The sequence below is a fragment of the Penicillium samsonianum genome (assembly GCF_028829775.1).
Source record: "Penicillium samsonianum strain IBT 33392 chromosome Unknown utg000007l_segment0_segment0, whole genome shotgun sequence".
NCBI lineage: Eukaryota > Fungi > Ascomycota > Eurotiomycetes > Eurotiales > Aspergillaceae > Penicillium > Penicillium samsonianum.
In genome coordinates, this window is record NW_026643265.1 from 1,388,826 (window position 1) to 1,408,892 (window position 20,067).

At 50.0% G+C, this 20,067-nt stretch overlaps 11 protein-coding genes across 11 annotated transcripts; 9 read left to right on the plus strand and 2 right to left on the minus strand.

The window, feature by feature from the left end:
- Nucleotides 1-227: 227 nt before the first annotated feature.
- Nucleotides 228-488, plus strand: N7471_011362 (uncharacterized protein; the record flags this gene model as incomplete). Its single annotated transcript, XM_057284081.1, has 1 exon — nt 228-488. One exon carries the CDS (start codon nt 228-230, stop codon nt 486-488), a length of 261 nt encoding a protein of 86 aa, XP_057130347.1.
- A 53-nt stretch (nt 489-541) lies between these two features.
- On the plus strand, nt 542-889 carry N7471_011363 (uncharacterized protein; the record flags this gene model as incomplete). The annotated part of the gene is made up of 1 exon (XM_057284082.1): nt 542-889. One exon carries the CDS (start codon nt 542-544, stop codon nt 887-889), a length of 348 nt encoding a protein of 115 aa, XP_057130348.1.
- An 839-nt stretch (nt 890-1,728) lies between these two features.
- Nucleotides 1,729-2,224, plus strand: N7471_011364 (uncharacterized protein; the record flags this gene model as incomplete). The annotated part of the gene is made up of 3 exons (XM_057284083.1): nt 1,729-1,757; nt 1,866-1,881; nt 1,964-2,224. 3 exons carry the CDS (start codon nt 1,729-1,731, stop codon nt 2,222-2,224), a joined length of 306 nt encoding a protein of 101 aa, XP_057130349.1.
- A 373-nt stretch (nt 2,225-2,597) lies between these two features.
- vip1 (putative actin cytoskeleton protein (VIP1)) lies at nt 2,598-3,531 on the minus strand (the record flags this gene model as incomplete). The annotated part of the gene is made up of 3 exons (XM_057284084.1): nt 2,598-3,219; nt 3,312-3,398; nt 3,452-3,531. 3 exons carry the CDS (start codon nt 3,529-3,531, stop codon nt 2,598-2,600), a joined length of 789 nt encoding a protein of 262 aa, XP_057130350.1.
- A 367-nt stretch (nt 3,532-3,898) lies between these two features.
- N7471_011366 (uncharacterized protein) lies at nt 3,899-4,888 on the minus strand (the record flags this gene model as incomplete). Its single annotated transcript, XM_057284085.1, has 3 exons — nt 3,899-4,489; nt 4,559-4,632; nt 4,687-4,888. 3 exons carry the CDS (start codon nt 4,886-4,888, stop codon nt 3,899-3,901), a joined length of 867 nt encoding a protein of 288 aa, XP_057130351.1.
- Nucleotides 4,889-5,810: 922 nt separating this feature from the next.
- N7471_011367 (uncharacterized protein) lies at nt 5,811-7,406 on the plus strand (the record flags this gene model as incomplete). Its single annotated transcript, XM_057284086.1, has 1 exon — nt 5,811-7,406. The coding sequence occupies one exon, from the start codon at nt 5,811-5,813 to the stop codon at nt 7,404-7,406; it is 1,596 nt and encodes a 531-aa protein (XP_057130352.1).
- Nucleotides 7,407-10,209: 2,803 nt separating this feature from the next.
- Nucleotides 10,210-13,952, plus strand: N7471_011368 (carbamoyl-phosphate synthase (glutamine-hydrolyzing) CPA2; the record flags this gene model as incomplete). The annotated part of the gene is made up of 3 exons (XM_057284087.1): nt 10,210-10,552; nt 10,730-13,785; nt 13,845-13,952. 3 exons carry the CDS (start codon nt 10,210-10,212, stop codon nt 13,950-13,952), a joined length of 3,507 nt encoding a protein of 1,168 aa, XP_057130353.1.
- Nucleotides 13,953-14,995: 1,043 nt separating this feature from the next.
- Nucleotides 14,996-15,628, plus strand: N7471_011369 (uncharacterized protein; the record flags this gene model as incomplete). The annotated part of the gene is made up of 1 exon (XM_057284088.1): nt 14,996-15,628. The coding sequence occupies one exon, from the start codon at nt 14,996-14,998 to the stop codon at nt 15,626-15,628; it is 633 nt and encodes a 210-aa protein (XP_057130354.1).
- A 618-nt stretch (nt 15,629-16,246) lies between these two features.
- N7471_011370 (S-adenosylmethionine-dependent methyltransferase) lies at nt 16,247-17,886 on the plus strand (the record flags this gene model as incomplete). The annotated part of the gene is made up of 3 exons (XM_057284089.1): nt 16,247-16,510; nt 16,601-16,897; nt 16,960-17,886. 3 exons carry the CDS (start codon nt 16,247-16,249, stop codon nt 17,884-17,886), a joined length of 1,488 nt encoding a protein of 495 aa, XP_057130355.1.
- A 359-nt stretch (nt 17,887-18,245) lies between these two features.
- N7471_011371 (uncharacterized protein) lies at nt 18,246-19,548 on the plus strand (the record flags this gene model as incomplete). Its single annotated transcript, XM_057284090.1, has 4 exons — nt 18,246-18,576; nt 18,745-18,829; nt 18,980-19,123; nt 19,257-19,548. The coding sequence occupies 4 exons, from the start codon at nt 18,246-18,248 to the stop codon at nt 19,546-19,548; spliced, it is 852 nt and encodes a 283-aa protein (XP_057130356.1).
- Nucleotides 19,549-19,574: 26 nt separating this feature from the next.
- On the plus strand, nt 19,575-19,868 carry N7471_011372 (uncharacterized protein; the record flags this gene model as incomplete). Its single annotated transcript, XM_057284091.1, has 1 exon — nt 19,575-19,868. The coding sequence occupies one exon, from the start codon at nt 19,575-19,577 to the stop codon at nt 19,866-19,868; it is 294 nt and encodes a 97-aa protein (XP_057130357.1).
- Nucleotides 19,869-20,067: the final 199 nt, after the last annotated feature.

Consider the following 20,067-nt stretch of genomic DNA (forward strand, 5'->3'; position numbering starts at 1 on the left):
TGGTTGCATTGTTAAACACAATGGAGCGCGATAATCCCACCCGGTTCTTTCTTTCCCTTCTGCTCTAACATGGCAGGGATCAGAGCTGCTGACGCTAAGGGCGGCCGTCACCCTTTGCGATATGGACAAGTCGGGCCAAATAATGCTAGGAAAAGGCACATAACCTCGAGGCTCATATCTTGTCCACGTGAACTGCACTATATCAACACTGTCTCTATTACCTCAGGATGGCGCCTCGAGCTCAGATTGATGGTCTACTTCGTGTTCTCTCTCGCAAACTCTTCGAGTCTATCCACGGGGTTTTCCTTTTCAGAAAGCACTTGTTCGGTGTGTCCAAATTGTCGATTCCTCCAACAAGATGGCCACATATTTTGATCTTCGGGGCAACATCCTTGAGCCCTTTGGGCCGGTTTGTTGCCGTGGGATGGCCCGGTGATCGAGGCAACCTTTTGACCCTCGTGCGAGCTCCGAAGGCCCCTGAGTGTTGAAGCTCACTGGCCAGATGCATTCATACCAGCCCATTATCTGTCAAACCATATGGATGAACCCCAAACTCACCACCCTCGAGCTGGAGATGGCGGTTGGATTGGATATCAAGATGCCGGTTGGTTCAAGTGGATGGAGGACTATCAAGAAGGGATGGGTGATGAACATCAAGTCGTGTCTCCCCCGTTTACTAGCGACTTGTACCGAGGAAAGCTATCTACGAAGGGCTCAGCACTCAACAGGACTTGGGGAAGGAATAGGATCAAGTGATGAAGCCCACCGTATCAAGCTCAAGCAGCAAATGGAGGATGACACGCAATGTGTTGCAACTGAATTAACGGACCTGGCTGATCGGTACACCGAGCCGACGCTCCATTACCTCCAGCGCGCTTTCAACTACTGAGCCGTCAAGTTGGCGTGATGACAAAACTGTGTCATCCAACCCAGAATCAGGCACAAGCTGTACAATTTTCGCTTCGCGAAGATGCTATGTTGAAGCGAGACACCACTGTGGCACTTCCATTGGTGGTATCTGAGGCCAACTTCGCCGGCTTCGGTTTGAGGGTCTCCCCGGGCTCTTTTCTACAGATGATAGCCCGATCACACCAAAGAAACCCACTTCTATTGCTACAAGTGAAGTTCATTCAGCCAGGCAAAAGCGCCCTCGTTCTGATGAAACTGCGACATATGTTTTTGTTATCAGAAGAAGCAATACAGCCAAATACAACATATTCAATCGATAAAAGTGTATATCCTAGATAGGGTAGGGATTGGCTAGAAGTGTAAGAACTACCAGGAAGAAGATGTGAAGTCAAAACAAACATGACAAATGACGTCATATGCCTCAGAGGCGAGCATCAGATCCCGACGTCGGCGCGGCTCACTTTTGCAGTCAACTTGAAGATCCGCATGTATTTATGTTATAAAAAAAGGCAATGGATAATTGACCATATGCGCTAGCTAGCCATGAGATAAAGAATGGTGGTTAAAAGAACTCATAGTTGTAACGCAAAGAAGTTGAGGAAATAGTCCAGTACAGATGCGCCTAGAGTCAGGGCCAACGGCTATACAGCCTGATAGTACAACTAGCAATGAAGATTATTGTACAGTCCGGTCACAAGGGTCCATCGTATGTCATTATTGTAGTTAAAAGGTTGCAATATCATGCTAAGTTGGTAGTTGTATGGAAGTAGAATGGAGACAGGCCATGTTCCTGTTCCAAGTGCCACTCCACACGTCATCATGATGAGCCCCAATGACCGGTTTAGCTGGTAACGTCAGATGATTTCCCCCAGAGTAGAATAAAAAGAGTACTTGTTCCTTCTTGGATTTTACTGTTCAAACACAAATACTCTACCTCTACATCATCCATCACTAAGGCTACCTCAATTGAAGGTCAGTAGTATCAAGATCACCATATCCTCTCATGCTTCATTTTCCCTCTTCAATTAAGAAACTCACACTTATCCCCCTTTAGCACATCAAATCCAATTCTACAATATCCACAACAATGTCTGCTCCCTTACCCGGCCGCCAATCCCCCTCTCCGGAGCGCCAAACCGGCGCCCAGCAGCAGGATACCCCCGGCACCGGCAAGACCGACGTCGGCAAACACTCAGTACCCGAGACCTCGCGGCGATCGTCAGAGGACTTTAGGGACAATGTGCTGACGAGCAACCCCGAACACCCGCTAGAGAAGATTGAGGCGGATAAGTACATCAAGGGAAAACAACATTGAGATGGATATTTCTTGCATGTACTTGAAAGGGTCTTGTTTTTGAATTTTGGATAATGATATCATGAAGAATAAGCTCAAATAACTATCTTCCTTTTGAGTTATGTGTACTTAGTAAAACAATACATTGAATCACCGGAGTGGAATCACTCTTTTATGTCCATTTGCTTGGCTTATTGGGAGACCCCTAACTATCAAAGGCTCGCTTGTAGCAAGAGCCCGAAAATCAGGTTATCACACAGGCAGAAAGAAAAATCAAAAAACTATGGACATGGCATCATAAAAAGGAAAAGAATAAAGCAATAGACACAAAGGAAACACGCCCAACGCAAATATTCATCTCCACATTAAGTTAAGACCTCATTCAAAGGTTTCCTTACACCTTCTCAGAGGGCGCAGCAGCAGCCTCGGGCTGAGAAGGAGCAGCAACGGGCTCAGCAGCAGTAGTAGGGGCAGGGGCAGCATCATCCTCCGCCTCACCACCCTTACCCTGCTTCAGATCTGCGAGACGACGAGCCTCGGCGTGAATATCGCGCACCTGCTTATCGGTCTGAACATAAAAGTCACGCAGCTTCTGGCCGGAGGGGTGCTCCAAAGCCTTCTCGAAGTACGAGCTCAGGCCGCGCCAGCCAGTGGCCGCCTTACTGGAGATCTGGTAGCTATCATCGATACCCTTAGCGCGCTCGGTGGCATTGTACTTCTTATCGAAGTTTGCGAGGGCCGACGTGAAGCGGTTCGAGACTCCGTGCTTCTGGTCCAGCGCGATCGCCTTCATGATCGCATTGTCGCTCACAACGTACCCGTGTGCCAAGTACTCTGCGACGATGCGCGATCGGGGCTTGTCTTCTTGTGCGATGTGGTTCTCTTCTTCCTTGGTCTCGCCGCCTGCGCCGGTGGCTTGGGCTCCGGCTAGGTCTTCGATGTTGTGGGCTGATTCGACTTGCACGGCAGAAGTGCCTAGTTGGGTCTGGTCTAGGAGGAGGGCAGTTTTCGCAGCGCTGTTTTTGGGGATTGGGTTAGTGTGAGGTTTCATGTGGGCTGATTGCGGGCTGCGGGAAATGAAGTTGAAACTGGGTGCGGGGTAGCTTACGCCTCCTTTTCAAAGGTCACAGTGGCGGACTTTGGAGCGTCGGCTTCCCCAGAGACTGGGGTGATGGAGAGGGTGACAATCTTTCCACTGTTTAAGTTAGCATGTTGTCAAGTAGTAAAGTGTTAATCGCGACAATGTACCAGAAGCTAAAGAAGTCGCGAACCTCCTTCTCGGAGGTTGTTGACGAGATGCCAGAAACGTGGACAGTGGAGTGAGACATAATTATGTTAGGTAGAGAAAAGAAGAATCTTGCAAAAGAAATCTAAACGTCACACCATTTCCCAGGTGGGATGCGACTATTTATCTAACAAGGCCAGTGCGCCACAGGTGACGTGGTGACGTATGGCGGGGCTGTTGCACCGCCTCATATAGCTAATTTCGTTTTGGTTGCTTCTGGTTTTGTTGAGTGTTTGTTTTAATTGGACTACATGATTTTCAATGGAGCTGCCTGGAAAATGAATTTCACATGTGAAAACTAGGATTTCGTTGAATATGTTTGCCTGCAAACCTCCCGAAATGAAAAATGTTGGGCACTGCCTCCATGGTGGCAATGCGAAAGAATGATATGGGTTGGAATGGAAGTTGAATCAGGCATTAATGATTCTTTCAGACGGTGTGGCAGAAGCCTCACTTGCCGAATCCTCCTTTTGTCTCTTTAGAGTCTGCTCCAGATCCCGCACGCGCCTCCTGAGCTGTTCGTTCTCCCGCTTCATGTATTCCACCTCCAACCTGTGATGTGTAGCCTCCTCAAACCGTGACAGCGAGCTTCCGGGAGAATGGCCTAGCTGTGTCTGTGACACCGAGTTCCGGTGTGGGTATATGCTGCTGTTATTGTGGGAGAACGAGGATAGGGACCCGATGGAGGGTCGGCGAGATGTGAGCGATGGCTCGCGACTGCGAACTGTTCGAGAATGGTCTGCCGGGCGATATGGTATCTCTCGTGAGGGAGCAATTCCAGTGACACTTGCAGACTGCGGGCCCTGGTTGGCTGAAGTATGTGAACTGAGACTCGAATTGGACCGGTTCCGTCGCGCGGAGTGAGACGGAGTTGAGCTGCTGAGGGTGGGTGATGCCCGTGCACCATCTGCCTCGTTAAATGTCGAAGTGGAGGATGCTGTCGATGCCACGGATGCTGTCTGCTGGCGGAGAATAGATAACTCTCGGGTCAATCGATTCACCTGCGGAGAGTTTTGATGCGTCAGCGGTTGAGGGGTAGGTATATTTTGGGGCTTTGGAATTCCACTTACCATCGCTTCTTGCTCTTTCTCAAGCACTAGATGGAGATCCGAAGGCGTCAGCGGTTGAGGATGACGCAATGGCCCTTGTTCCGTTAGTCGGGAGCTCATCAAAGTGACGCCTGCCACTGTGGACTTACCCTGAGCGGTACTTGTGATGCCATAATCCCCCGTTCCAGGTGGTGGACTTCCTGGGGGTGGGAGTACTGCAGAAGTATGAGGACCATGTACTGGTTGTCGGGGTGTTGGAGACTGCGATTCCATAGCAGGTGCCGTTGTTACTGCACGATGCCGTGCCATATTAGAGTTGGAAACAGCGCTCAAGTCGGGAGCCATGGCCATCGGGTATGTGCTAATGATATTGCTTAACAGTAAGTTTGCTTTTCCGCACCTGCAGTCGGCATGTGAGTCAAGAGGACTGAACTATAAGTGTTTCAGCCTTGGGATAAATAATCAGTAACAGTCAGATTTCCGGAATTATGAATCAAAACACCCCTTGATGCAATTCCAGGGAGATTCTTGAAACATACCAGTTATGGAGGGGGGGTCAAAGGTCTGCTCCTTTCGGGAAGGGAATTGAGGAAGGCAAGAGAGAAATCTGAGAAGTTGGGCTTCTCTCTTGCCGTGAGATGTTTTATCCTTTGTCGCTTGATTGGGCCGTGCACGTAATCTGCATCTACTGGATGTACATGTACATCGTAGCTCTGGAGATAACATGGTGACATTCCAGACTTGTTGTAGCAACATCTACAATATTTAGGTAGGATAAACCGACACACTGAAAGGACTATCTGGTAGCTGTTTCAGGACACAATTCATGAATACATATCTCCTAATCTACTTAAATTGTACAAATGAACGTAGATTGTGCAAAGTAGACATGGTGCTCAGGCCCCTTTTGAGGCATATTGGATGTCTCAATTGGAGCTATCCAGTAAATTGAGCAATAATAGACTCAATTCATCGTTGATCGGCGTCTTGAACCTGCTATAAGCCCCAAAGGAACGTCATCCTCAACATATCATAGATGCTGGACTTCCCTGCCAAACAATAGGCTCCACTTCGGCAGGTCAGGCCCTCCCGGGGCCGGGATGATCTGCATGTTACATAAGCCTGTGATCCACGAAAGAGCTGGACAAGCAACTTCGATCTCACGATATCACTGTGCATTGTGGCAGTGAAGTCTTCCCAAGACCTGTCAGGGTCTCAGCTTGTCTCTCCAGATATTTAAGCTTGCATAGCCCTCCCCCCGCCTAATGAAACCATGGCCCGACCCAGCTCCCCTGACGCTACCCACATTCCACCCATTCTGAAACCGCTCGCTCCTTACATCAAGTCGCGCCAGGAAACCCTTGAAATTCGCCAGGCACTGACGTCTTATCTGCGCTCATTTATCGAATTCGACGATCAGTCAAGCGATCATACTCAATCCCACCTCTCCCTGTGTGCGTCGACCGATGGTGTTGCCGATGTCAAACGAATCCCTACCGACCTCCCTGGGCTGAGAAAGGATTATCTGAAGGCATTGGCGGCCAATGTTGCGGCCCGCAAAGAGTTTGCCTTGGCGTCTGAAAATGTCGCCTCGTTAAGGCGCCAAAGGACGTCCCCGAACCGCCCTTCTGACGATGCTGATATGCAAGACCCCGGCACCGAGCTTCGTGAATACCTTGCCCTCCTACGCGATCGACGCCGCCATACCAAGCTACAGGTTTTTCAGAATTACCTCGAGGAAATTAAAACGCGCGATGCGGGCAGCTTGGAGGACGTTGGCAATGATGGGGAGCAAATGCTGTTGCCGGAGGTAGATACAGAGGCGGGGCGCAATGGCACTGAAACAGACTTGGATGAACTAGTGCATAGTCTCGAGAGAGCAGTTGTCCGCGCGAGAACTCAATTGGACCGCCAAAAGCAATTGTTTGAAAAAGCTAAGGCACAGCATGATCCCCGAGCCGAGACTTCAGATGCCAAAGCGCGAGCATTACAAACGACCCGGGATGAGCTAGTACAATGGGTGGAGGAACGGCTGGTTGGTCAAGGGGATCCAGATGAGAGTCTACTCCAAGAGCTTCCTCCAGAAGAAATCGAGGAGGCCCAGCGGGGGCTAGAGAATCGCAAGATACAGATTACGGAGCAATATGCTGCATATCTGCGAGCCCGGCGAGATCTCCTCGACGCCGCCTCCAGGGCTTGTCAGCCAGTTACTGTGACCCAGAAGCCTCCGTCACGATCAACCAACAAAATTGAACTTGGCATAGCAGAAATTCCACCACCCAACCCAATCGACGTTCTGTCATACGCAAACGAGAACCTGCTCCCGCTATTGAAGAGTCAAAAGTCACTGGCTCTCCAGAAATCCTATTTATCTGGCTTACTCTCGAAAGAAAAGTCCACGACCCTCCGCGCCCTCAATCGTCTAAGCGATGAATCCCACCTACTCCCTGAATACCCCACCGTCGCCCGCCAGCCGCGCTTTAAGCATGCAGCTGCTGCTCTCAACTCACGAATGCAGGCCCAGACCCCCGATCAGACCACGGATGAGGTTGTTGGTCTTGCTGAAGCATGGGCATTTGCCTCTAATGCTGCAGCTGCCAACGGACGAGACTTTGTGCAGCAAAAGATCGCATTGGGTACTGAGGTTGCGCAGGACGCCCGGCAGGCCCTGGCTGATGTATGTAAAACCCTCAATCAGGACCTCGATGAGGTCATGCTAGAGGGGCGGGAGAACCGAGATGGGTCGGATTCCTGGGCCTCCGAAAATCGCTACGCGAAGGGGATGTCGAGGGGTGGTGGGTCTCGGATTGAGAAACAACCGAGTGGTCCTTGGTCAGGTCTGAATGGGAGAGTTGGGGTTGTAGAATAATTGTACTGTCTTGTATTTATTGTAATAGTTCTTCCTAATGCATAATATACCCCTATCAGCTCATTTCAGCTTAATCCAGCTATGTGCGTTGATATTTCGGTGTAGCTTTCCGACGGTGCGGAGATTCTCGAGGATTATGGCATCAAACTCAACTGTACATTACACTCGATTCAATTTTGGCGGGATAGTCTGCTTAGTAATAAGTTGTCCTTGTGAAACTTGTTATATTCAGTGAATTCCATAAATTGTTTTCAGCATTACGATTGGATAGCACATGTGGCAGTGATAGCTAAATATATATACAGGAGTAGCTCAAGAGTCACACAAAAAAGAGTTCAATAAAGACTACTAAATACCTCTTAAAATAACATCTCGTACTATTATAAGTCAAACAAACCAGACCCAGACCATAACATCGAATAGCAGAAAGAAAACGAGAAAAATTGGTATGTCAATAAAACGCCCGTTGTTCAGTGTGTATCTCGCCGTACACAACAATGGAATGGACAACTGCATGTTAGACTTTCTGCTAGAAATGAATAACTAGTTCATTTCTCTCATGTCTTTCTATGCATAATGCTTGACCTATGGTAGAGATCAGGATCCGAAAGTTGTCAAAGCTGTCTACGTACAAAGTATATCTTTGAGCAGGACCCAAGTACTGCCCAATATATCCTCCCATTTTCCCGCAATGGTCTTAGTCCATAAGCGGATCTATGAGTCTATCTGATTGGCATATCACTTTCAAAAAAGCCTCCAGAGGCACAATCCGAGAATGATTACTCCGTATAGTTCCCAAAGGTCATTCCAAGGTTCACGTATATATTCCTTGTAAGGTTCCAAGGTTGGAACCTAGGAACTAAAAAGGGGAAAGATATACGCACAGAGACCTGTGATTGGCTAATACGCCTCTTAAGAATCCACCTAATCAATATGGATGGATGGATCCATGGATGGGGCTTTTCTTTCCCAAGGTTCCAAGGCTTAATGGGGCTCTTATATAAGCCATGCTAGCGCCCGGCCCGGGGCCTGGAGGTGCCCAGGTACCTGCACATACTTCACTTAACTAACGATTCCACAGGTCGCCCACTGTTTCTGACAGCCTTCTTTTGTGCTGCATTTTGAACTTCATTATGGGCAAGGAAACCTCTGCTCCCTCTTCGGTATCCACCAATGCGGATGACCACTCTCATGTTTCCCAGAGCGCATGTTACAAAAGACGGGGTTCTATCATCATCCGGTCTTGTGCGTCTCTATATCTAGTCCTAGCTATCCCATATTTTGCGATACTGATCCTGTGTTTTATAGGATCATGCTCTGTCTTCTCGCATCTCCTTATGTGGTAGTTTATCCTATCTTTCGTCAATATTGCCGCTTCATGCTACTATTATCGTTTCAATCTATACTCTGTACTCTTTCTTTTTTTTCTTGTTTATTATTTACCAGGCATCAAACCGAAAAGATAACATGCCAACGATACCTACAACAGAGACACAGCAACAAGAGAAGCAAGCAGAGAAAGTTTCGGCTTAACATCAGAATGCAATCAGATAAACTCGAGATTGTATATCGAAAATGCCAAATTCCATGCTCCAGCAGTCCATTCGTGCCTTACACTGCGGGTTAGGTTTCTCCCTTTTTAAACGAACTTACTCGAGAGAGTCTGACAAGAGACATAAATCGACGGTTCATGACCTCATCTTGCTATCGATCCTTCCGTGGATGCCTGCCACTATTATAGTAGAACCAAGCCAAGTGCCTCTCTCTTTGATGCAGTGATTTGCCAAAGGACACTCTTATAAGTCTAGACGGTGGGATTTTTCCTCTGTTTACTTACTAGTACCCTATCCCATCTCTCTTCATATTGAACCGCATCATTTTAGACCGATCCAGACTAGTACTCTACATATACTATGTGAAACCTTACAAGCGGCTAAAAACGGAGTAAAGGATTGTGACCACATACGTTAACTAATACTTTACTCTAGGAATACCGAGTGAAGGATGAGCCGATCGCTAAACAGCCCTAAGTGCCCAGGTGCTCACTGAGCAACGAGCACTGCTCAGTGATCAAAGATACATCCTACGCACGTGACGTTGGATTAACTAAGATTTTGGTAAAAAGGGAGCTTCAATCGGTGTCTAAGGTACGCAGTAGGCCTTTTCGGTAGCCAATTTACCGTCAATTAGGGTTGCGGTCCACAGGTGTAATATTGTCCACAGGTAAGTTGAAGTCGAGAGATAAGAGATAGGGTTGGGGTCCGGCATCGGCGTTGTCCACTGGAAGATCATCACTGATGTGCATGGTGTTCTTGCTGGGAGCCCCCAATAATTGCCTGTTATACACTCTATAACTTCTATATGAATGACAATTTAAATATGACCACGTAGAATTACCTATGCTCTATTTAGTATACACCTGGGCATAGGATTTAGTATACATAAGAAAGATATTTGCCGAGATATCCCTGTCTCCACATCCAGGTTTTGACTCATCGCTGTCAACTGGAAAAAGAGCAACTATAATTAAAAAAAGGGAGGAAAAAAGGAGATATACAAACCAGCCAACCTCTTTCATACTAAATTATTAACATTCATTATTAGATCGTCCAGATCTACCCAGGTGGTATATAATCCCCAATATCCCCCGGCTTTCCCTCGTTGTTCTGCAAAAGTGGAGCCGTATACGGTGAAGGGAACGGGCCAATTAGCGAATTCAGGGCGGGAAAAAAAGAATCCCAGCAAAGCGTAGACTCATCCTCAACACATCTCTCAGCAATTGAAACATTACCTTCGGTGCGCAATGGCTCTTGCTGCTCGATGTGGGCAGGCGGCCGCCCTGCTGCGCCAGCGCTGCATTGCTGAAACCCGCCCGGCACTCTCTCTTCGCGCATTCTCAACTCAGTCCGTCCGTTCGACGGCCTCGACTCTACGCCTGCAGAAGATCCCCACGGCTCGGTCCCAGCAGCTCCGTTCTTTCTCCAGCACCTTGAACCGCCTGGCTGCTGATAAGCCCCCGGCCGCTGAGTCTTACCTCGCTAGCGGTGCGGTGTCGACCGGTAGCAACCTCGTCGATGTCAAGAAGGTCCTCGTCATTGGTAGTGGTGGTCTGAGCATTGGACAAGCTGGAGAATTCGATTACTCCGGTAAGTTGGAACCACTTGGAGATGAAATTTCCCTGCCTATTAAATCGCCCCTGTCAGTCTCCCACGGGGTCTGCACGGGAAGCTTTTCTGCGGGGAATACAGAGAGAGCTTGAAGATGACCCCTAAAAATCAATTCAAATGACAAGCAACTAATCTTTTGACCGCCGGATCAAATAGGTTCTCAAGCTCTTAAGGCTCTCAAGGAAGCCGGTGTCCACTCAATCCTGATCAACCCCAACATTGCGACCATCCAGACCGACCACAAGCTTGCGGACGAAGTCTACTACCTTCCCGTCACCCCCGAATATGTTACCCACGTCATTGAGCGCGAGCGCCCTGATGGTATTCTCCTTACCTTCGGTGGTCAAACCGCCCTGAACCTGGGTGTGCAGATGAACCGCATGGGTACCTTTGAACGCTACGGTGTCAAGGTTCTCGGCACCCCCATCAAGACCCTGGAGACCAGTGAGGACCGTGACCTCTTCGCCCAGGCCTTGAACGAGATTGATATTCCTATTGCCGAATCGACCGCAGTCGAGACTGTCGAGGACGCTCTCAAGGCTGCCGAGGAGGTTGGCTACCCCATCATTGTCCGGTCTGCTTACGCCCTCGGTGGTCTGGGTTCTGGCTTCGCTTCTAACCCCGATGAGCTCCGTGACTTGTCCTCGCGCTCTCTGTCTCTCTCTCCCCAGATTTTGGTCGAGAAGTCCCTCAAGGGCTGGAAGGAGGTTGAGTATGAGGTTGTCCGTGACGCTGCCAACAACTGTATTACCGTTTGCAACATGGAGAACTTCGACCCTCTCGGAATTCACACCGGTGACAGTATCGTTGTTGCCCCTAGTCAGACTCTGTCTGATGAGGAGTACCACATGCTCCGCACTGCTGCCATCAAGATTGTCCGTCACTTGGGCGTCGTTGGCGAGTGCAATGTCCAGTACGCTCTGCAGCCCGATGGACTCGACTACCGTGTCATTGAGGTCAACGCTCGTCTTTCGCGTTCGTCCGCTCTGGCTTCCAAGGCCACCGGTTACCCGCTTGCTTACACCGCGGCTAAGATTGGCCTGGGACACACTCTCCCCGAGCTCCCTAACGCCGTTACCAAGACCACCACCGCCAACTTCGAGCCCAGTCTGGACTACGTTGTCACCAAGATTCCCCGTTGGGATTTGAGCAAGTTCCAGCACGTCAACCGCGACATTGGCTCCGCCATGAAGTCGGTTGGTGAGGTTATGGCTATTGGTCGTACCTGGGAGGAGTCCCTGCAGAAGGCCATCCGTCAGGTTGACCCTCAATACCTTGGTCTCCAGGGTGATAAGTTCGACGACCTCGATGAGACTCTCCGCAACCCCACTGATCGCCGCTGGTTGGCTGTTGGACAGGCTATGCTCCACGAGAACTACTCGGTTGACAAGGTTCACGACCTGACCAAGATCGACAAGTGGTTCTTGTACAAGATCCAGAATATTGTGGATTGCAACAACGAGCTCAAGGAGATCGGTAGCCTCTTCGGCCTCAAGCAGGAGATCCTGATGAAGGCTAAGAAGCTCGGTTTCTCTGATAAGCAGATCTCTCTCCTTGTTGGATCCACCGAGGATGATGTCCGTGCCCGCCGTAAGTCCTTCGGCATCACCCCTTGGGTTAAGAAGATCGATACTCTTGCTGCCGAGTTCCCTGCCGACACCAACTACCTCTACACCACCTACAACGCTTCCTCCCACGATGTTACCTTCGATGACCACGGAACTATCATTCTGGGCAGCGGTGTGTACCGTATTGGTAGCTCCGTTGAGTTCGATTGGTGCGCTGTTAATGCCACTCTCTCCCTCCGCGAGATGGGCAAGAAGACCGTTATGATCAACTACAACCCCGAGACCTACTCCACTGACTTCGATACCGCTGACAAGCTGTACTTCGAGGAGCTCAGCTACGAGCGTGTCATGGATATCTACGAGCTCGAGGCCGCTAGCGGTGTCGTTGTCTCTGTCGGTGGTCAGCTGCCTCAGAACATTGCCCTCCGTCTGCAAGAGAGCGGTGGTGCTACTATTCTGGGTACCAACCCATTGGACATTGATAAGGCCGAGGACCGTCACAAGTTCTCCTCCATCCTCGACAGCATTGGTGTCGACCAGCCCGCCTGGAAGGAACTGACCTCTGTCGCTGAGGCCGAGACCTTCGCCGACACTGTTGGTTACCCCGTCCTGGTTCGTCCCAGTTACGTCCTGTCTGGTGCCGCCATGAACGTCATCTACAGTGTCGATGAGCTCAAGGAGAAGCTCCTGAACGCCGCTGCCGTTTCCCCTGACCACCCCGTCGTCATTACCAAGTTCATCGAGGGTGCCGAGGAGATCGATGTGGATGCCGTTGCTTCCAACGGTAAGCTAATTGTCCACGCCGTCTCCGAGCACGTCGAGCCCGCTGGTGTTCACTCCGGTGATGCCACCCTCGTCCTGCCCCCTGCCAACCTCGAGGAGCCCATCATGGCCCGCGTCAAGGAGATCGCCGAGAAGGTCGCCAAGGCCTGGAACATTACTGGTCCCTTCAACATGCAGATCATCAAGGCCGACCAGGAGGGTGCCGAGCCCGCTCTCAAGGTCATTGAGTGCAACCTGCGCGCCTCCCGCTCCTTCCCCTTTGTCAGCAAGGTCCTGGGTACCAACTTCATCGACGTCGCCACCAAGGCTCTCGTCGGCCGTGATGTCCCCGAGCCCGTCGACCTCATGAAGGTGAAGCGTGACTACCTCGCCACCAAGGTTCCCCAGTTCTCCTGGACCCGTCTGGCTGGTGCTGACCCCTTCCTGGGCGTCGAGATGTCCTCCACCGGTGAGATTGCTTGCTTCGGTAAGGATCTGATTGAGGCCTACTGGTCTTCGCTCCAGTCCACCATGAACTTCCGCGTGCCTGAGCCCGGTGAGGGTATCTTGCTCGGCGGTGATATCACCCAGCCCTACCTGACCACCGTTGTCGATTACCTGAACCCTCTTGGCTACAAGTTCTTCGCCGTCAACCCCACTGTCAAGGATCACCTCGAGTCCACCGCCAAGGACAACGTCTCCGTGCAGCTGATTGAGTTCCCTAAGAAGGACAAGCGTGCTCTCCGTGAGGTGTTCCAGAAGTACGACATCCGTGGCTGCTTCAACCTTGCCAAGACCCGTGGCAAGACCCAGCTTGATGAAGACTATGTCATGCGTCGCAACGCTGTCGATTTCAGCGTGCCTCTCTTCATGGAGCCTAAGGTATGTTTAAAGTGCTGATACCCATAATGATTCAAGTTACTAACTAATCTTCTCTACAGACTGCCCAGCTCTTTGCTCAGTGCATGAACCAGAAGCTGCCTCGCGCCGAGGGAATCCCCTCCGAGGTCCGCACCTGGTCCAACTTCGTCGGCGGCAAGGCACTGTAAATCTCTATCTTTTTGCACAAAGTGACAGAAGAAGAGAAAAAAAAAAGCCCCACCATGTCGAGATGAAGAGAGACAGGAAGTCAACATCTCTCTTTTCCCCCTCGATATCCCCTATGGCCTCCCCAGGTCCTCCCGTCGTGATTTTCCAATATGGGACAGGATCTAAACTTCCTGTACGGTGTAGTGGGTAGGGCAATCTTGTTGATAGATGGCGTGCATTGTCTTTTCGGCCTTTTTAATTATTGTACTCTCGGATTGGAATGTTGTCTTTTCCTTATGAATCGTTGAATTGTTCCTGATCTCTACTCTCTACTCTACGGCAAATCAAGGTCGGATATAGTGGCGTAGTGCTCATATGCCCCTGATCTTATGCCCGATCTTATGCGAATTTGACCTTTAAGATCCCCTCTCCTCCGTACTCCGTACTTGTGCACATATTCAGGGTCCATACTCCGTACTCCGTACTCCATACTATTATTATTTATTTCTAGGGGCTCAGCCACAATCTCCGTCGTTAGGGCTATGAGGGGCTTGAGCCTCCTGTGGGGGCCAATTAGAAGAACATCGATGTCTCAGTTGGAAGGATTTCCCTCGTGACAGCAATTTTTGCCGACCCTTGTGACCAATAATCATAATTGGTGGCTTCTCTCGTCCTCTATTTATTTTCGTTACCTTCAACTTCTTCGCCTTGAACCTAGATAGCTTACCAGGTAGATCTTGACCGATGCTAACAGGTCATAAATCTGGGCCCCCAAGGTCTACACCAACTTGCCTTTGGTTTTTCATTACTGCCCCCTCAACCAAATTACCTGTCAGCGCTACGCTCAATCTTTTAGTACATTCTAGTATAGCGCTAGTATACAACCGATGCTTGGCCTCCGGGCCACCGTGACTCTTGTCGTGGAGCCCATTGGGCACGCTAGTCATGAGGCAACATAACAGTCTTGCTGATTTTTTTCTGCTTCCTGACTTCTTTTCTTCTACCCAACCCCAAGTCTCTGTTTCTACGACCTTGAAATTCCTCGCCTTCGAATCTTGCAAACATGCGCGCATCTTGGTTCCTCATTTCTACTCTAGCGGCTCTGGCCACAGCTGATGAGCCTGGCACAACAACCATCAGCTATTTCGGAGTCGACAATAATAACGGCGTCAATATCGGCGCCTACTCCAGCACCGCAGCCCGAGTTGTTGGCGTCGACAAGCACGCCACGACTTATGAGATCGCCTGCTTGAAAGGCGCGTCCAAGTGCGCATTGAACCATCCCGCAACCATGATCCAGGGCGATACCACTTTCAGCATCTCCATGGAAATAACTGTGGTTACCAGCGGTGGTACAGCCCACGCAACCGCCATCGAGTCATGCAGTTTCACCCGCGTTTCTGAATCTGCTGTCTGCACGTTCGGTTTCGATTACAGTGTCTCCCTGGATGGTCAAACCATTTCAACGTCCACCTCTAGCACACAATCCATCCCGTCGCATTCGGTTACTTATCACGCTCTTACTATCACCGATGGCGTCTACGCTCTCAAGGCTGATGCGACGGGTTCGGCTTCGCCGGTGAAGGTCACTCCGACTGCTTCTACTGGTGGTGCTGCGGCTGCTGCCAAGCCTTTGATTACTGCTGCGCCGTTGGGTGCTGCTGCTGCTTTGGCTGCTTTTGCGGCTATGCTCTAAGTCATGAGTTTGGTCCTTTTCATGTCTGATATTTGGCTGGTTGGGACTTGAGTATCTGGGTCTATGCACTTTGAATGAGCTATGCTATATGTACACTTAATAATTTACCCAAATGATATCCCGAATCTGATTTCTTTTGGATACAAATCTTTGAATTTTGACCAAGGATGGGATTTCTGGGCTCTTAATGTAGGATACTGGTCACTAAGGTGACAATAATAAAATGCTTGACGAGTAGCTCTTAATTAGTGCGTATTCGAGCCACGAGAGAATTTTCAGGATCTTTCTTATGAGACGTCTACCTACCGCCTTGGGCTATAGAGTTGAGCGCTAGCGGCGCCCTATAGTGGCGTAGGTAGCGGCTGCCTTCTCGATTTTATATTTAGTGTTTGTTTAATATTTTCGTCTTAATGTAACAAACTGGCTAACTCTCTAATCCTTTTCTTCATACTACGGGGCCGGCCTGGAGGATAGGGCCTTTCTACTAGTAGTCCTATATAAATGCCAAGAGATTCAAATACAATGACGAACATTCACCGCCCTGCCCACGTGGACGACTACCCACTCTGATCGTTATATCTTCATTTAATTCTTATTCCTATATTCAGATCACCCACAATGGCATCAAGAACTGCACTACCTTCGGTGACGACTAGGACGGTCCCGCAGCCTGCCCCCAATGGCCTGGGCAACGGCCTGTTTGCGACAACCGACATCAACCCCGGTGAGGATGTTTTACACATCAAAACACCATTTGTGGCGGTTCTTGATTCTCCACGTTTAGAAGACACATGTGCTGGTTGCTTCGGAAAGAGACAGATGGAAACTGGAAATGAGTTGAAGGCTTGCACGGGATGTCATGTCGTGAAGTATTGTGATCGGGTGAGTTGCTATGGATAGATCGTTTGCTATCTCATATTTCTCGTCCTACCAAACATTATGTCTGCTTTGATCTTCTAATACTTTTACTAGGCGTGTCAATCTAAGGATTGGAAGTTTGCGCATTCCCTTGAATGCCCCATCTTCAAAAAGGTTAAACCTATGGTGCTTCCCAACAATGCCCGTGCTCTCCTACGCATAGTGCTGCGCACTGCGCGTAACAAATACGATTCTGAAGAGTCCAAGGTTTTTGATGACTTAGAGACTCACATCAATGAGATCTCGGAGAGCCAGGGCCAGCTTGATAGGATTAACCTGACGGCAAGAGCTGTCAAGAATTACTCAGGAACGGATGTGGATGAAGGAACTGTCGCTTCTTATGCTGCCAAGGTAATTATTTTCAGCCTTACACCTCTTACACCGCGGAATTTTCATCTAACTATCATTTATAGCTGGATCTCAACTCCTTCAACCTCACCACCTCCATGTATGACCGCATTGGTCTCTACATGCATCCATATGCCGGGTTGATTAACCACAGCTGCGAGTACAACTCCACCGTTGGGTTTGACGGTGAAGAACTGTACGTCAAGGCTATGCGTCCCATCAAAAAGGGCGAGCAAATCTTCATTTCCTATATCGACACCACTACACCATACGACATCCGTCGCAACGAACTGAAAGAACGCTACTTCTTCGACTGTCAGTGCACAAAGTGCCAGATGGGGGCGGAAACCCTTGAAGACCGGTTCTTGTCTACACCTGAAGACATGGCGCCCCTAGATACAGCAGAGCGTGAAGCCCTAGAACTCATGCAGAAAGCAACTGCAACCAGCACGGAGCCAGCAGACGCAATCGAGAAGTTGGAAGCTGCTATGCACAAGCTGCATGAAACAGCCCTCTGGCCTCTCACCCGTCAACCATATGCTTCTCTCCGCGACAAGCTGATCATATCTCTTCTAACGGCTGGTAACTTTACCCGGGCATTCATCCACGCTGCCATTCGATACCTGCGCATTGATCCTGTTGTCTATGACAAAGCCCATCCCATCCGACATATCCATGCATGGAGCCTGGTCAGGCTTACTGTCTTCATTTCCCAGGAGGGCTTCCAGCCTAACCCCAAAGACCCTGTCCAGATCAATGACTTCAAGTTGAACTTTCACTACTTGATTTGGTACATTCTGGCTGAACTTACTAGTACTCAGGCGGAGAGCTGCACCGTGCCCAGCTTTAAGAAGCTTGTTGGAAATCAGTTTGTACAGGTTCACAATGAGTTCAAGGCCAATGGCCTTGATCCTAGCAAGACAAAGGCTGTTCTCTCTGCTGAGTGGAACAAGCTTGAACGTCTTGTCAATAAAGCTCTAGAGAAAGAGTGAAGTGCCCTAGGTCCGATTGTTTATCTAACTCAAAATTTGATCAAAGTCTAACATGGCCAGCCTTACTGGAACAGACCAAGCACCTTATATAACAAAAGTAGTGTTCACCTACTTAATATTCCCCTGCCTCTTATGCCCGAGATAGCAGGAACGATCCAGGGTCCGTGCCGGTTGTATACATAGCCGCCATTTCACCTTTGCTGCCGGTCGACCCTTCCTCTTCGGGCTGGCTAGGGACTATATACACAATCCTCAACCCTTTACTTTTCTCTTCTTCTTCTCTCTCTCTCTCTTCTCCCCTCACATTTACATTCATTTTTCACTACAAAGCCAATTCGACGCCGCAAACGATTGCCAAAATGAATGCCTTCGAAATGGCTGCCATGGACCGCTGGTCCATGGAGAATGCACCTCCGACCCCCCAAGTTACCGATGAGGTTTGTGCCGCCCCCGAGACCATTAGCTCCCCCCACTACGGGGCCAGCCGTCGGGCTGCGTCCCCCCGGTTTGCCGACCTCAGGACTCCGGTGATTCCCCCTGGTTACCAGCAGATTCCAGGGTACGAAACCCACCGTCAGCGGCAGGAGGCTCGTGCACTCATGGGCTCGATTGCGGAGCGCCGGGGTAGACCTACCCCCGCTCCAATCTTGATCCGTGATGATGCGCCTAGTCTTCTGTCGCACGGACGACGTTGGTAAGTCAATTCCATTTCATTCTTACTTCTTTTAGCCTTTCTTGTCTTGACTTCAGTTTGATCTCGGTTTATTCTCATTTCTTTCTTGCTTCACATGTTCTATCCGAGATGAAATTTGTTCTACTTCGTTTGGATTGGACTCAGCTGACTTTTGATTCTGATAGGGTCCCTGGGTGCCGCTTGTGCTGTTGCCTTTGCCGGAGCCAGAGCTCAGCAGCTAGCCAATGAGCGAACTTGGACTATGTCTGGGTGAGCCCTCTGCTGGTGATTTTGGCGATGATGGTAAGGGGGGTTTCTGTAGTGTGAGGGTTGGTTCTCGAGGGGCTGGCTGCCCGTTGGTGAGACTTATCTCTCTCTTATTTAGTCTTCAGTTCTGAAAGCTAATACTTTGACATACAGGAATGGTTGTGTTAAGTTCTGCTCCCCGGATTTGACCACCGGGTACGAGCTCGCCCCTGTCCCACACCACCCGACGCAGGTCCCAAGCCAATTCACGCCTGGTCGATCACCATCGTATACAGCTCGACCAGCCTGCAGACACTCGTATGCCTAACCGTTTCTTGAAAAGGATGGGTAAGGCAACCGGCATTATATAATATATCTCCACGCAGGACTTTCGGCGTGGGGCGACCCGAGAAGTCGCCCATCTACCAATTGACAAATTGGTGATAAATAGTGAAGGTGTGACGGCATCGGTCCGAACAGCTGCGCCGAATGCAACCACCAGTCTGAAGCGCGAGCAATCGGCCGCCGGCCCAAGCAAATCAATCACCAGCCTAAATGAAGCACCCTCTAGGCTGAGCGAATTGACTACCGGCGTGAAGGAATCGACCTCTGGTCTGAACAACTCGACCACCGGCGCGAACAAACCGCCCTCCAGTCTAATCGAGCTTGAGCCGGCGGAAATCCCGTGGACCTCGAGCAAGACATTCCAACGTTGCAAGCCTTCTGCCGACTCACATGCCTAGACGCCGCAACTATCCACCCAACGCTAATGGCCGCAGCAAACCGTCTAGAGTCACTAGCAGCGGCCTGTAAATATAACGCTAGAGCCACGACCTTTTTGCGACAAGTCGGTGAACATGGTATGACGGAGTCGCAAGCAGCCACGCTCTTCACGAGAACATCGGAAGAGACTTTACCATCATTTATGAATCTTACGCTGTCGTTAATTCAATGCCCCGCAGACGCGGCGGCTACCCGAGACGCCCTCCGCTTCGCGGCTGCTATGAAGGCCTTCACCGCCGCTCTTGACGAAGAGCCGCAGCAGAATATACTAGCCGTCTAAACATTTGAGCATCTACGCGATGACTGGGCCACCCTCCTGCCAGACCGCGACGCTGACGGCCCCCCCGAGTTCCAAGCCACCGACAAGCCAGTAGCGAACGATAAGGCGAATTAACATCATCACCAACCCCGTCTCATGGCTTTTGATTGCTTTTGATTGCTTTTCATTGCCGGCCAGGGGCGGCGGTCTCTTCGGCGAC